Genomic DNA, 14249 nt, shown 5'->3' on the forward strand with positions numbered 1-14249 from the left:
AGATGTTAGTATCAAATCCAGGGTTAACTAGTTGTCCAGACGACTGTAAAAGTTGTCTGGACGACTAGTTGACCCTGGACGACTTAAACGTAAGTTGTCTGGACGACTAGTTGACCACGGAAGACTTAATTTTAAGTCGTCCAGGGTCAACTAGTCGTCCAGACAACTTTTATTTAAGTCGTCCAGGGTCAACTAGTCGTCCAGACAACTTTTATTTAAGTCGTCCAGGGTTAACTTGTGTGCAACTTTTATTGCAGAGATGGTTGCCGGAGGATACAGCAACCGAGGCGAACTCGGTAAATAAAGCAGATGGTGTCACCTCCAAAGAGATTGTTGCTGTCACTTCCACCGATCACCAACCGAGCCTCGCTTCCACAGATCAACAACCGAGCCTCGCTTCCACCGAGCCAAGCGATCCAGTTTCACAACCGAGCCTGGTTGTATTGGACAAGCGTGCAAAGAGTAAACGAGCGAAGAAACCTGCTCCTACTGTGAGATCTCCTTATATGGCAGAGAAAAAAAAAGATAAAGTGGCAGCCTATAATCCATTTCCGCCAGTAAACAAAGAAAAGTTGAAGGAACTCGCTGATTGGTTGAAAACTGATCCGTAAGTGATTGCTTTACCCATAATAGCTTGATTTAGTCGTCCAAAACTGATTGCTTTTTTGTTTGCAGTCATTATTTAACTAAGATCGAGGACAAACCACGTACATCACCAACAAGGTGGTACCACTTCCTCCGGACAGCCAGAGGATGGCTGGAAGACTGCGTAAGTCTTCTGCACACGATTTAAGTCGTCTACAAAGTCGTCCAAGTAGACTACTTTCCAGACGACTTAAAGATAAATCGTCTGGAAAGTCGTCTACTTGGACGACCACGTAGACGACTTAAATATAAGTCGTCTTCGTCTGGTAACTTCTAACTTGTTATATTTAATATGCAGCATATAGATGCTTGGATTAATGTGCTAAGGCAGAGGTATCAGGAGAACCCACAAGCTTTCAGGAGCGAGCGAATGTGCTTCCTGGATCACAACTTTTCTCAGTCTTGGAGAGAGCAGTATCAGCTCTTCAAAACATCGGAACCTGATCACAAAGGTTTAGGAAGAGTTCTACCTGGTGGGGCGTCGTATTTTTATGACGGATCAATACCTTCATTTTGCCAATCAAACAAGAAGTGGGGGGAGGACATTGATGATATCTATGCGCCAGTGAACTTGGACGACAAGCATTGGGTTGCTATTTGGATATCGATCCCTAAGAGGCACATAGTCGTCTGGGACAGCATACCTTCATCTAGTGTACCAGACGCATGGGATGCGATAATGGAGCCTTTTCTCCAGATGGTCCCTTATCTGCTTGTTGAGTGCGCAGCCACCGACGAAATGCGGGTCAAATACGGGTTGGAGCCATACACATATGAGAGACCGCTGAAAGGTGTACCCACGGCCAACAATGGTGATTGTGGCGTGTACACTGTAAAGTACATTGAATGTCATGCGCTCGGGGGCTCCTTTGACCCTAAAGACTTTGCTAGGTGCAACGCGAAGAAAATGAGGGATAATATGGCGGTGGATATATGGAAGGAGCTTGTTGATCAGCATCTGAAAGAAAATGTGGATGGTGATAAGTTCGTGGGCATGTATGATTAGATTTGTATTTGAACATGATTTTTTAACATGATTTTTGTATTTGAACATGATTTTTTAACATGATTTTTGTATTTGAACATGATTTTTTAACATGATTTTTGTATTTGAACATGATATAAGTTGTCTGGAAGAAATAAGTCGTCTGGAAGGTTTTCCAACTGGACGACTTACAAATAAGTCGTCTGGAAGGTTTTCCAACTGGACGACTTACAAATAAGTCGTCTAGAAGGTTTGGACGACTTATTATAAGTCGTCTGGAAGGTTTTCCAACTGGACGACTTACAAATAAGTCGTCTAGAAGGTTTGGACGACTATTATAAGTCGTCTGGAAGGTTTTCCAACTGGACGACTTACAAATAAGTCGTCTAGAAGGTTTGGACGACTTATTATAAGTCGTCTGGAAGGTTTTCCAACTGGACGACTTACAAATAAGTCGTCTAGAAGGTTTGGACGACTTGAAGGGATAGTAGAAGGTAGTCTAAAAATAAAATACACTTGAAGGGATAGTAGAAGGTCGTCTAAAAATAAAATACACTGGACGACTTAGTAGAAGGTCGTCTAAAAATAAAATACACTTGAAGGATAGTAGAAGGTCGTCTAAAAATAAAATACACTGGACGACTTAGTAGAAGGTCGTCTAAAAATAAAATACACTGGACGACTAAATATTTAGTCGTCTGGACGGGTAATCAAGACGGGACGACTTAAATTTAGGTCGTCTGGACAACTAGTCAACTGGTTGTGTACATTGTGGTTTCGTATGGCCAGTTTCCTTGCAGTTTGAGCATCTCCGTGCCCTGTGTTTCTTCCTGGGTTTGTGTCCTCTCATCCTAGATAGCTCCAACCAAGATTGCCATCTTGATTTCTTCGGTCTCCCCCGACCACGCTTTAGTTCTGGAGGAAAGCATTCTCGTTCCTCAATATGTTGTGACACGATAGGATATATATTCTCTGAGTATCCTGCATACAGATAATTCTTTGAGTACAGTGGACATACAAGTGTGGAGATATGCAAACCAGCATGTATTCCAGCAGCTATAGCATGAGAGCAAGGTATTTTCTCCACTCCATAGACACCACAATCACACTTTGCATGTTCCAAATCAACCACACAGTCCATTTTGCCACCTTTGACAAAGAAATGCCATCCATCAATTGGTTCGACCGTCATCATACCCGCTATCTCTTCTCGAACAGCAAGCAAGTATTCAACAGCCCGGCTATGTTCAGTTGTGAGACTCAAAGCATCTTGTCTCCTTTTCCAATACCATTTTCCTAACTTCTGCCTTATGAACTCCAGCAGGAACGTAATCGGAAATCCTCTTGCTCGCTTCAGTGCGGAATTAATAGATTCAGCAATGTTGCTTGTTTTTATGTTGAACCTGTTCCCCTTACAATAAACCCTTGACCATAGCCTGACGTCGGCTTTCTCCAAATACGTTGCAAGTTCCGGGTTTGCACTCCGTATCTCAGCCATGTACCGGTCAAAATCGTAAACCGTGTGAGCATAAGCAGCCCCTTTCACCAAGTACATGAGATGTTTCCCTTTAAACTTTTTGACAATGTTATCTTGAAGGTGATAATAACATATTCCTCGGGTTGCCCAAGGAAACACCTTATCACACGCACTTTTAATGGCCTTGTGCCGGTCGGAGACTATCACCAGAGGCTTGTCATGAGATATACAACTAGCCAATTTTGTGAAAAACCATTCCCAAGAAGGTATATCTTCCTCATCCACGATCCCAAAAGCCAATGGGAATATCTGAAAATTGCCATCTTGTGCGGCTGCAACTAACATAGTTCCTCCATACTTTCCACTTAGGTGAGTTCCATCCACCACAATGACCCTTCTCTGATACTTAAAACCTTTGATAGAAGCTCCAAAAGAGAGAAATAGATACTTAAATCTTTTCATAGAATCAAGTTCTATCGCCGTGATAGAATCAGGATTTGCAATGGAGATTTGCTCGAGATATGATGCCAGACGCGAATACCCTTCTTCTGCTGATCCTCTCACCAATCTTTGTGCATATAACAGTGCTCTGTATGAAGTGGTGTAATCAAGCGCCATGCCAAACATGTTCCTCATTGCATCAGTGATATGCTGCGGAGTTATCCCATCAATGATTCCAACACGATCAATGAAAAGACTACCTACATACTTCGGAGTACAGTGTCTCCGCTGAGCGATTCGGTCTCCCGCTGAGCATAAATGTTTTTCCACATACTTTGTTACCCAAAACGTGTTTGTCCCATGTTTGACACTCGCTCTGACCTTCCATCCACAATAGCTAACCGGACATGTTGCCACAACGAGAGTTTTCGTTGATTTGTATAATCTGAAAGAAAACTTACCCCTCACTGCTGCCAACCGCAGCTCTGAAAGCAGTGCACCCTTGCTAACAAAACTCTGGTTGACATAGATGGTACCATTCGATTTTCCTCCTTCAATAGCATTTGTCTTAGCATATGCCTTTTGGATTTCTTCAAAACAAATATTATCATCATCTTCCTCGTCCTCATCTGGAACCTTTCCATAAAGACTGTAATCCCCACCATTCTGATCCGTTTCACCAACAATAGAATTATCAGCATCCTCCTCCCCATTTTCCTCCTCCCCATCTTGATTTTCATCTTCAACAAACTCATTATCACCAACATCTTCATCATCACCACCAACATCTTCTTCCCATTCACCAGCTTCATCATTATCACCAACATCTTTTTCCCATTCACCAGCTTCATCAATATCCCTTTTCTCTGAAACCGTTTCGACCTTGCTGCGGCTTGATACACAAAGACATACTCTATGGGTTTTGAGTATCTCCAGCAAGTTTCGAACTTGTCTATCACTTGTAACATGAATGGGAAGACTGCCTGGAGCCATCATCATTTCTGCTGGTAATGAGTAGCTAATCTCCACACTCACTGTTCTCATGTCCAGGTTATAATCTTCTTGAGCCATTGCAACAAGTTCAGCATGTGTTGAATCTTCATTCAATAAAAACAATCTTGCTCCTTTGAGATCATCAACCACAAAATCCCAACGGAAATCTCTCAACAACCATTCTCCATACACTGCATGTAACTGAAAAATCATCTGCAAATATTCAAAATAAAACACATTAGTAAACATAGAGAAAATGAAGAAGTTCAATAAACATTGCCGCAGACGACTTAGCATTAAGTCGTCCAGAAGACTTAAAGGTAAGTCGTCTAAAGAGGTCACTTTTGCAATTGAAAATTAAAAGGGACGACTTAATTCTAAGTCGTCCGGCTTTGTTTGTTAAAAAAAAAACTTCAGACGACTTATATATAAGTCGTCTACGAGAAACGGGCTAGTTTTGCATTTGACCGAATCGTGTCAGATCTTTGACTATTTCTGGACGACTTATAATTCAGTCGTCTCTGGGAAAGTTAAAATTTCAATATTTTATGAAAACTTGACGACTTACGTGTAAGTCGTCCTAAGGTTAGTTTTGTAATTGAAAAATAAAACTTGAAATTTAACTTTCTCCAGACGACTTAGATGAAAGTCGTCCAGCTAAACGACTTAATTTAAGGTCGTCCGGGATAAGCAAGGTTTGACCAGAAAATTGGGAAAAATTCTGGACGACTTTGCTTTCCCCGGACGACTTTAAATTAAGTCTTCTGGAGGGACGACTTTATATTAAGTCGTCTGGTTAAAGTTAAATTATGAAGTTTTATTTTTCAATTACAAAACTAACCTAGGACGACTTACACGTAAGTCGTCAAGTTTTCATAAAATATTAAAATTTTAACTTTCCCAGAGACGACTGAATTATAAGTCGTCCAGAAATAGTCAAAGATCTGACACGATTCGGTCAAATGCAAAACTAGCCCGTTTCTCGTAGACGACGTATATATAAGTCGTCTGGAGTGTTTTTTTTAACAAACAAAGCTGGACGACTTAATTTAAGTCGTCCGTTTGACCAGAAGACTCATCAGTAAGTCTTCTACATACAGATGACTTACTAGTAAGTCTTCTACGCGAACAGATCTTGAAAAAAAATTCAAATTCGTACCTTAAACTAGGTGAGATGACTTCGTTTGCACACAGGGTCTTCTCCAACCACCCAGAACCTCAAACGAAAGCAACCGTAAGTAAAAACGAAAGAAATATGGCTCTGTCAACCATAGCCCATATTTTGAATCAAAAGCTTGAGTTTTTTGGATGAATATAGAGAGAAAGTGAAAGAAATGTTGTTTTTAGTTCATAACAATTGAAACAGAGAGAGTGTAAAGAGATTTACGTGCATTAAAGGGCATTAAAAGCTCCAAACAGTTCGTACAAGGTTGTTGCCACTATTCATTGCAGTGGCAATATTGTAAATACTTGAAGAAGATGAGGTTGAGACAGTAAAGAAGCCATTTTCGAAAAGAAAAAAAAACAAAATGTTAATGGCATTTTCGTTGATAAAATGCAGGTGTGGGGTTAAAATCTCAAAAAAAAAAGGAGTCAAAAGAAAATGTTAGTTTTCTGTTTGACTCCAAGTTTTGAGTCACTTTTGCAAAAAACTCTTTTAAAAATTCTGATAATAACTGGAGTTGATGTATGTATCCTGGCAGAGCCGGTCCTAGAGATTTTGAGGCCCTATTCGAAAATAAAAATAAAAATTATTTTTATTTAAAATTGATAATAATTTTTAAAATTTCTAGAAAAAAATTTGTTTGAAATATATATTATATTGAAAGAGAAAACTATTGGTTTCTATAAATTTATAAAATAATATATTTTCTTTATTGTAATTTTATTCATTTTTAAATTATAATAACCCAAAATCTATTGTTTTCTATTAGATTAATGCATAATAAAAATATCTTTTTATTTTTATTTATTTTACATTTGCATTATATATGTAAAAATAGATAGAACAAAAATTCAAAAATTAATTTTTGTAACCTGGGGCCCATTCAAATGTCTCAAGATCATCTGTCCAAGCCCAGCTCTGTATCCTGGCACACCATAATTTAAATGAATGTAAATCTAACTTTGAAAAGTTAACAAAACCTATTATATGTTGGCCCCGTCGTGTATGTTACTGAAGTTAACCTCCACCAATAAATCAAAATAAACTTTCATTGAACGGTTATGGTTCTGTTATAGGTTTTAGTTTCTAAAATAACAAAAGCTCATCATATGTTGAATAGCCTTTTTTAAGATTTGGTTTTGCTAAAATTTAGGATAACTATAATTGTTGTATTTTTAGTTGAAATCTAGAAACTATTTAAGTTTGGTTTTTCTCCAACAACAACAAAACAAAACCCTTCATTCTTTCAAGAAACATGGCATTATTTTCAGGCAAATATTTTTGCTTTATCGTTGCTCTCTTTGCAATCTCATTGAAGCCATGTTCTTGCCATAATCATACCCGCTGGAACAGCGCCGGCATCACTTGGTATGGCGACCGAGAAGGTCCTGGCAGCACAGGTAATTAATTAAACCATTAATTGATCCACAAAACCTAAAGTTTGAAAACATTTTCCATATTTAAAACCGGTTCTTACAACATTATATATATAGGAGGGGCTTGTGGATACGGTGATGCAGTGGCAAAACACCCATACCAATGTATGGTTTCAGCCGGAGGACCTTCATTATTCAAAGATGGAACGGGTTGTGGGGCATGTTATAGGGTATTTAATATTTATATATTATAATTTACAATTAATTGAATATCATATTGTAATGTAAGACTATACTAATATCGTATTACATGTGACGTTTTAGCTTGTATGTGACCATCCATTATGCACCAAAAAGCCGATCAAGGTAATGATAGCAGATGAGTGTGCTGGCTGCACGAAGGAGGCGTTCCATTTTGATCTTAGCGGTAAGGCATTTGGTGCACTGGCCAAACGTGGCAAAGGCGATGAATTACGTAACCTTGGGGAACTCAAGGTTAGGTACAAACGGTACGTATTGTTAATGAAGTTTGTAAAAAATCGGGTTAGTTTAATTTAATTAGCTTTTCGAATAGAAAATAGTTCAATTTGGTTTGGTTCAATAACTTTACACAAACCAAATTAAGTTTACTCATGTACATTATGGACGTTGCATGTTTATGTTATGCAGTGCATGTTGCAAACATCCTAAGAGTAAAATAGCTATTCATGTCGACGCCGGAGCAAATCCTTACTACATGTCGTTCGCTGTTAAGTTTGCAAACGGTGATGGAAACTTTGCATGCGTGGAGATTCAACCGGCTGGTGGAAAATACTTGAAAATGGAGGAGATGAGATCCGCCGTTTGGAAACTTAACCCAGGCTGTGCATTGAAAGGTCCGTTCAACGTCCGACTTACCTCCGCCGTAACCAAAAAAGTGATCGTTGCTAAAGATGTTATCCCGGAGAAATGGAGTCCCGGTGCTATTTACAATTCTCTCGTTAACTTCGCCACTCCCAAGAAAAACAGTCACAAGAAACCCATTCAAAAGAAACATAAATGATTGATTTTTCCCCTTCAAACAAATAGTAATGTTTGAAAAAAACATGGGGCGTTGAATTTGCGGTTGATAGTAAATTATTTTGATAATTGTAACATTGGTTATGTACTTTATATGGGCTAAGAGTTGTAGTTGCCTACAAAGCCCATGATTTTATAAATATAAACCGGTTTGGTTCATCTTTTAATGTGGAGCAGTCTTTAGACCGGATCGGACCAATTTAGGAGACGCGTTAAGTGGTCTACATGTGAACGGAAGGTGGTGCACATAACACAATTAGCAAAAAACTACCACTACCTTTTCACAAGTTTGGTAAATAAAGATTTCTCAAACTCACTTATAAAGTCTCTTTGCTGTTAACCACCTAACTATACGAAGATTTTTTGAGGTTAAAAGTTAAAACGCGTTATGAACGGAAAATATACAATGTAATCTTTTGTGTATTAGAAAAACATCTAGTGATGGGTTTGCTCAACTTTTTGGCATCTTGACTTATTCTTCTTCCGAACACAACGGTACCTTCTTCTAACCAAGAAATATCCAAATTAAAAGGAACACGTCGCATGTTGTTCTGGTTTAATCTATCATGATTCTATGCATTTAAGCTTTAAATTCATACGTCATAAACGTATTTTGAATCTGTTGTGAATAACTTCTAAGCTGGTCAAATCACATTGAATTGAGCCTGAATTTTTGGACAACGTTTGGTCCGTCGTTACAACCACAAAACCTTCCCCTAAAACTTTCTAACAACAGCAAATATTAAATTCCGAAATACCCTTAATGTTAGAAATTGAAGAACATAGTGAAGAACAAGAGAGAGATGTTTAATCTAGAAAGGAGAGAGAGATAGAGTAAATAAGGAGAATCTTATTTGCTTAATTAATTTGCTTATGGGAACATCTCATATATATAGGGGTTACAAGTATGGCAAATGGTAGATGAGATATGATAAACTAATAATCCATTGTCTTGAGACTTTAACCCACCATACATGCTTGTCCCTTGTAGTGGCATCTCCATTGTCTTGAGACCTTAACCCACCATGCATGCTTGTCCCTTGTAGTGGCATCTCCATTGTCTTGAGACCTTAACCAACCATGCATGTTTGTCTCTTGTAGTGGTATCTCCATTGTCTTGAGACCTTAACCAACCATCTTGTTTCTTATTGCTTCATCTTCACACTCCCCCTCAAGCTTGACCATAGGGACTGGTCAAACTTGGAAACCATGAAGCATTCCCTCATTAAAACCTTTAGCTTGGAAAAACCTCATGGGATAAAAACCAAGCCAAGGAAAAAGAGTAGAACACTTCATGGCTAAGAGGATTAGTGTGATGAAAAATCTACGAGTCCTAACTTGGAATGTATGAACTCGCAAACCTTGGTGCTTGCAGCCTTGGTAAAGATGTCAGCTAGTTGATCCTCACTTCTTGTGTAGCAGGGTAAGATGATCCTTTGTTCCACTGCTTGCCTAACTTTATGACAATCCACCTCAATGTGTTTAGTCCTCTCATGGAACACACTGTTGGAAGCTATGTGTATTGCTGCTTGATTATCACAATGCATGGTGATTGGAGTTGATGTCTCTATACCCAAGTCTCGAAGTAGGTTTCTGATCCAAATCAACTCACTAGTGAGCTTCCTCATCGCCCTATATTCAGCTTCGGCACTTGAGCATGACACTATCTTCTGTTTCTTGCTCTTCCAAGTGACAAGATTGCCTCCAATAAATGTACAATAGCCGGTAGTGGATCTCCTATCCACTCTGTCTCCTGCCCAATCAGCATCACAATACCCAACTATCTCTGTATTTTTGTTGCATCCCATCCACACTCTTTGCCCTGGCGCATCTCTTAGGTATCTTAGGATCCTTTCAACCATGTTCCAATGGTGTATCTTGGGAGCTTGCATATTCTGGCTTACTTGGTTAACTGCAAAGCATACATCAGGCCTGGTGATGGTGAGGTATATCAGCTTTCCTACAATTCTTCTATAGTGTTTAACGTCAGTATAGGGCTTGTCTTCAATCTCCCCCTCACGCAGCACCTTATACCCATCTTCTAGTGGAGTCTTGGCTACTTTCGCTCCAAGATTTCCTGCCTCATTCAAAAGATCAAGTGTGTACTTCCTTTGAGATAAGAAAAGCCCCTCTTTAGAGCGGCATATTTCTATCCCTAGAAAGTACTTTAGCTCACCCAAATCTTTAATATCAAAAGTAGACTTAAGAAAGACTTTGGTTGAGATAATACCTTCTTTGTCACTTCCTGTGATGATAATATCATCTACATAAATAAGAATCACCACAATTCCTTGCTTGCTTGTGAGTGTGAAGAGTGTATGATCAGCTTCTGACTTTACAAACCCTCTTCCATTGAGAGTTGTACTCAGTTTGTGGTACCAAGCCCTTGGTGACTGTTTTAACCCATATATTGCTTTCTTCAACCTTAGGACATTCCCTGGCTTGACCATGTCTTCCATACCCGGAGGTGGCCTCATGTAAACCTCATCCTCCAGCTCTCCTTGAAGAAAAGCATTTTTGACATCCATCTGCCATAAATCCCATTCCAAGTTCACTGCCAATGAGAGTAGAATTCTTATGGTGTGGAGTTTAGCTACTGGTGCAAATGTATCCAGATAGTCTTCTCCATAGACTTGGGTGTATCCTCTTGCAACTAGCCTTGTTTTCTTTCTTTCTGGTTTCCCATTGGCAAGGTACTTGATGGTGAAGAGTAGACGGCTTGTAACAGCTTTCTTTCCTTTGGGGAGCTCAGTTTCATACCAAGTATCATTCTTGATCATGGCACCAACTTCATCCCCAACTGACGCTCTCCACTCTTCATGCTTCATGGCTTCTTCATAAGTCTTTGGTACATACTCTTGATCTAGGTTGCTGATGAAGACTACATGCTCTTCAGATAGTCTCGCAAAAGAACATGTTGCTTGGATAGGATGAGCTACTGCATTGTTGTTGAAGTATACTTTGGTGTCCATCCACTGAGATGGTTTCTTCACCCTTGTACTCCTCCTTAATGGTTGAACTTCTTGTTGCATTCCATCTTGATCATTAACAACTTCTTCTTGGATAGCTTCTTCTTGGATAGCTTCCTCGTGGATAGCTTCGTCATGGATATCTTCTTCAGGGATAGCTTCCTCATGGATAACTTGCAAATTAGGTTGGTTTCCCCCCTCATGATCAGGATGGACTGCTTCTTCAATTGATGTAGCTTCATCCACAACTGGAGGTATATGTGAAGTGCTCGGTATGCCACTTGTTTGAGGCTGGCTGATGCCTAGGTTTTCCAGAATGATTCTCAAGTTGTTTGCCCTATCTGAAGATCCTTGTGAGAGATCCTGAAGGCTTTCCCAACTCTTCTCATCATAGTATCCCTTTGATTCCACAAACTTAACATCCCTTGAGACCATAACTCTTCTTGATTCAGGTATGTAGCACTTGTACCCCTTCTGCGCATGAGTATATCCTATGAACATGCCTTTGACACTCTTGGCTTCAAGCTTGTTTCTCTGTTCCCCTGGTATCAAGACATAGCACACACACCCAAAAACACGCAAGTGATCAATTGGAGGTTTTATTTTGTTTAATACCTGAAAGGGAGAGTTATCTTGGAGGACTTTGGTGGGGATCCTGTTGATCAAATAACATGCTGAGACCACAGCATCTCCCCAGAACCTCTTTGGAACATTGGTATGGAACATCATGCTCCTTGCAACCTCCATAAGATGGCGATTCTTCCTTTCAGCAACTCCATTTTGTTGTGGTGTGTATGGGCAACTTGTTTGATGGATTATGCCATGTTTTGCTAAGTGATGTTTGAAAGCAGTGCTTGTATATTCTCCGCCATTATCAGACCTAAAAATTTTGATCTTGGAATTGAAATGGTTAGATACATAGTTTTGGAAGTTAATAAAAGCTTCTAAAACTCTATCTTTAGTTTGAATCAAGGTGAGCCATGTATATTTTGATTTTTCATCTATGAATGTAACAAAATATTTATGGTTCTCCCTAGACATACAAGGTGCTGTCCAAACATCAGAGTGCACAAGATCAAAGCAATTTTCATAAATAGTCTTAGAATTAGGAAAACAGATCTCTGATGTTTACCAAGAATACAAGCCTCACAACTTCCACTCTTTAAAGATAGATTAGGTAACATCAGTCCTAAGGCACGATAATGAGGATGACCTAATCTAGCATGCCATAAAACATCACTAGCTAACACAGAAGCAGAATTGAAAGCACAAGATAAATTTGAAAGCTTGGTGTTTTCAAGCAAGTAAAGCTCTCCCTTGCTCACACCCTTTCCCAGCATCTTCCTGGTCTTAATATCCTGAAAGCACACATCATTAGGACTGAAAATAACATTGCAATTTAGATCATTGGTTGCTCTCTTAACAGATAATAAGTTGGATGTGAAAGTAGGCATATAAAAAGCTTGAGACTCCTTATCAAACAGTTTCAAGTTTCCTACTCCTTCAATTGGAATTCTATCACCATTAGCAATCACTACACTCCCTAGAGCAGGTTTAACATCACTAATCAGTCTAGCATCCCTAATCATATGATGAGAAGCTCCCGAATCGATGATCAAAGGTCTAGTAGTATGTGAAGCACTGTGAATAGAATTTAAAGCATTGACACTGATGTTACCAGAGTTTGCATTGATAGCTTTGATAAGGGCTTCAATGTCTGACTTGCGGATGAAGGCATCATCAGGGGATGGCTGGGACATGGCATGGGATGTGGATCCACCAGTGTGGGTGGTTGAGATCATAGCTCTTCCATCTTCTCCTATGCGCATGGAGCCTGGTACTGTGGTTTCATGAGCTCTTGCTTCATGTGCTTTGGCCTGGTTGTATCTGTTGGTTGAAGCAGGTCTGAGGTGAGGATGGAAGATCCAACAATTGGTTTTGGAGTGGCCTAGATTCTTACAGTGCTCACAAGTCACAGACTTGTCTCCTCCTCTTCTTGGTTTGAAGTGTGCTTTGTTGACTGAAGCACTCTCCATCTTCTCAGCTTTGTTTGCCATAGACAGTTCCCCTTTTCCACCAAAGAGACCATCTGAGCCTAGCTCCTTCCAAAGTTGAGCACACACATCATCATAGCTTGGAAGCTCTTTAGCTCTCAATATGTGTTTAAGTACATCATTGAAGCTTGGGTTGAGTGTGAGAAGCAATCCAAAGACCTTGTCTTGCTCACGCCTCTCTTCTAGTGTACTAGGATCAGTGGTACTTGGTCTCAGCATCTCAAGTTCAGACCACAGCTGGCTGTACTTCCCAAGGTGCTTGGTGAAGTCCATCTCCTCTTGCTGTAAGTTGTTGATTGCCCTCTTAACCTCAAAAATTCTGGTGAGGTTTGAAGTGTTGCCATATACCTTGTGTAAGGTATCCCATAGCTTCTTTGCAGTCTCACAATGTGAGTAAGACTCCATGATAGGAGTATCAAGTGAGCCTTGCAAGATAGACAGCACCATGAGATCCTCCTGACCCCATTTGCCTTCATCTACCACTACAACCTCCTTGCCATCTTCTCCTTGGGTGATTTGTCTTGGGGCCTCACTTGTGGTGATGTGCTCCCATAGACCTCTTCCTCCAAGAGCTGTCCTGGTCAATCTCGACCAGGTAATGTAGTTAGGACCTTTCAGGATGACTGGAATCCTAACTAGCTTGTGCTGCTCCATCTTTGCTTGCTATTGTCCAGCGGGTAAAAAATAAAAAATTTGCCAAGGAGAAATTTGAATTTCTGAGGCTAGGCAAGAGAGAAAACAAGGGAAGCCAAGATATGTTCTCTAGAAATGAAGAAAGTAAACCAAACAAGTGAAAGAGTAAGGTGAATAGAGTAAATTTGCGGAAGCAGTTTGGTGTTCAAGAGCTTGGATGCTCTGATACCATGTTAGAAATTGAAGAACATAGTGAAGAACAAGAGAGAGAGATGTTTAATCTAGAAAGTAGAGAGAGATAGAGTAAATAAGGAGAATCTTATTTGCTTAATTAATTTGCTTATGGGAACATCTCATATATATAGGGGTTACAAGTATGGCAAATGGTAGATGAGATATGATAAACTAATAATCCATTGTCTTGAGACTTTAACCCACCATACATGCTTGTC

At 39.7% G+C, this 14249-nt stretch overlaps 1 protein-coding gene across 1 annotated transcript; it reads left to right on the top strand.

Annotated features, from left to right (window-relative positions):
• Window positions 1–6917: 6917 nt before the first annotated feature.
• Window positions 6918–8302, top strand: LOC111212863 (expansin-B5-like). Its single transcript, XM_022714482.1, has 4 exons — window positions 6918–7106; window positions 7200–7312; window positions 7407–7591; window positions 7752–8302. The coding sequence occupies exons 1-4, from the start codon at window positions 6962–6964 to the stop codon at window positions 8122–8124; spliced, it is 816 nt and encodes a 271-aa protein (XP_022570203.1). The 5' UTR covers window positions 6918–6961; the 3' UTR covers window positions 8125–8302.
• Window positions 8303–14249: the final 5947 nt, after the last annotated feature.

The sequence above is a fragment of the Brassica napus genome, chromosome C6 (assembly GCF_020379485.1).
Source record: "Brassica napus cultivar Da-Ae chromosome C6, Da-Ae, whole genome shotgun sequence".
In the NCBI taxonomy this organism is placed as follows: Eukaryota; Viridiplantae; Streptophyta; class Magnoliopsida; order Brassicales; family Brassicaceae; genus Brassica; species Brassica napus.

Bases quoted from the DNA above. Each gene is read 5' to 3' on its own strand.
- LOC111212863 (XM_022714482.1), top strand. From the start codon at position 6,962: ATGGCATTATTTTCAGGCAAATATTTTTGCTTTATCGTTGCTCTCTTT. The intron at 7,107-7,199 runs GTAATTAATTAA...TTATATATATAG, and splicing joins AGAAGGTCCTGGCAGCACAG to GAGGGGCTTGTGGATACGGT. The intron at 7,313-7,406 runs GTATTTAATATT...GTGACGTTTTAG, and splicing joins GTTGTGGGGCATGTTATAGG to CTTGTATGTGACCATCCATT.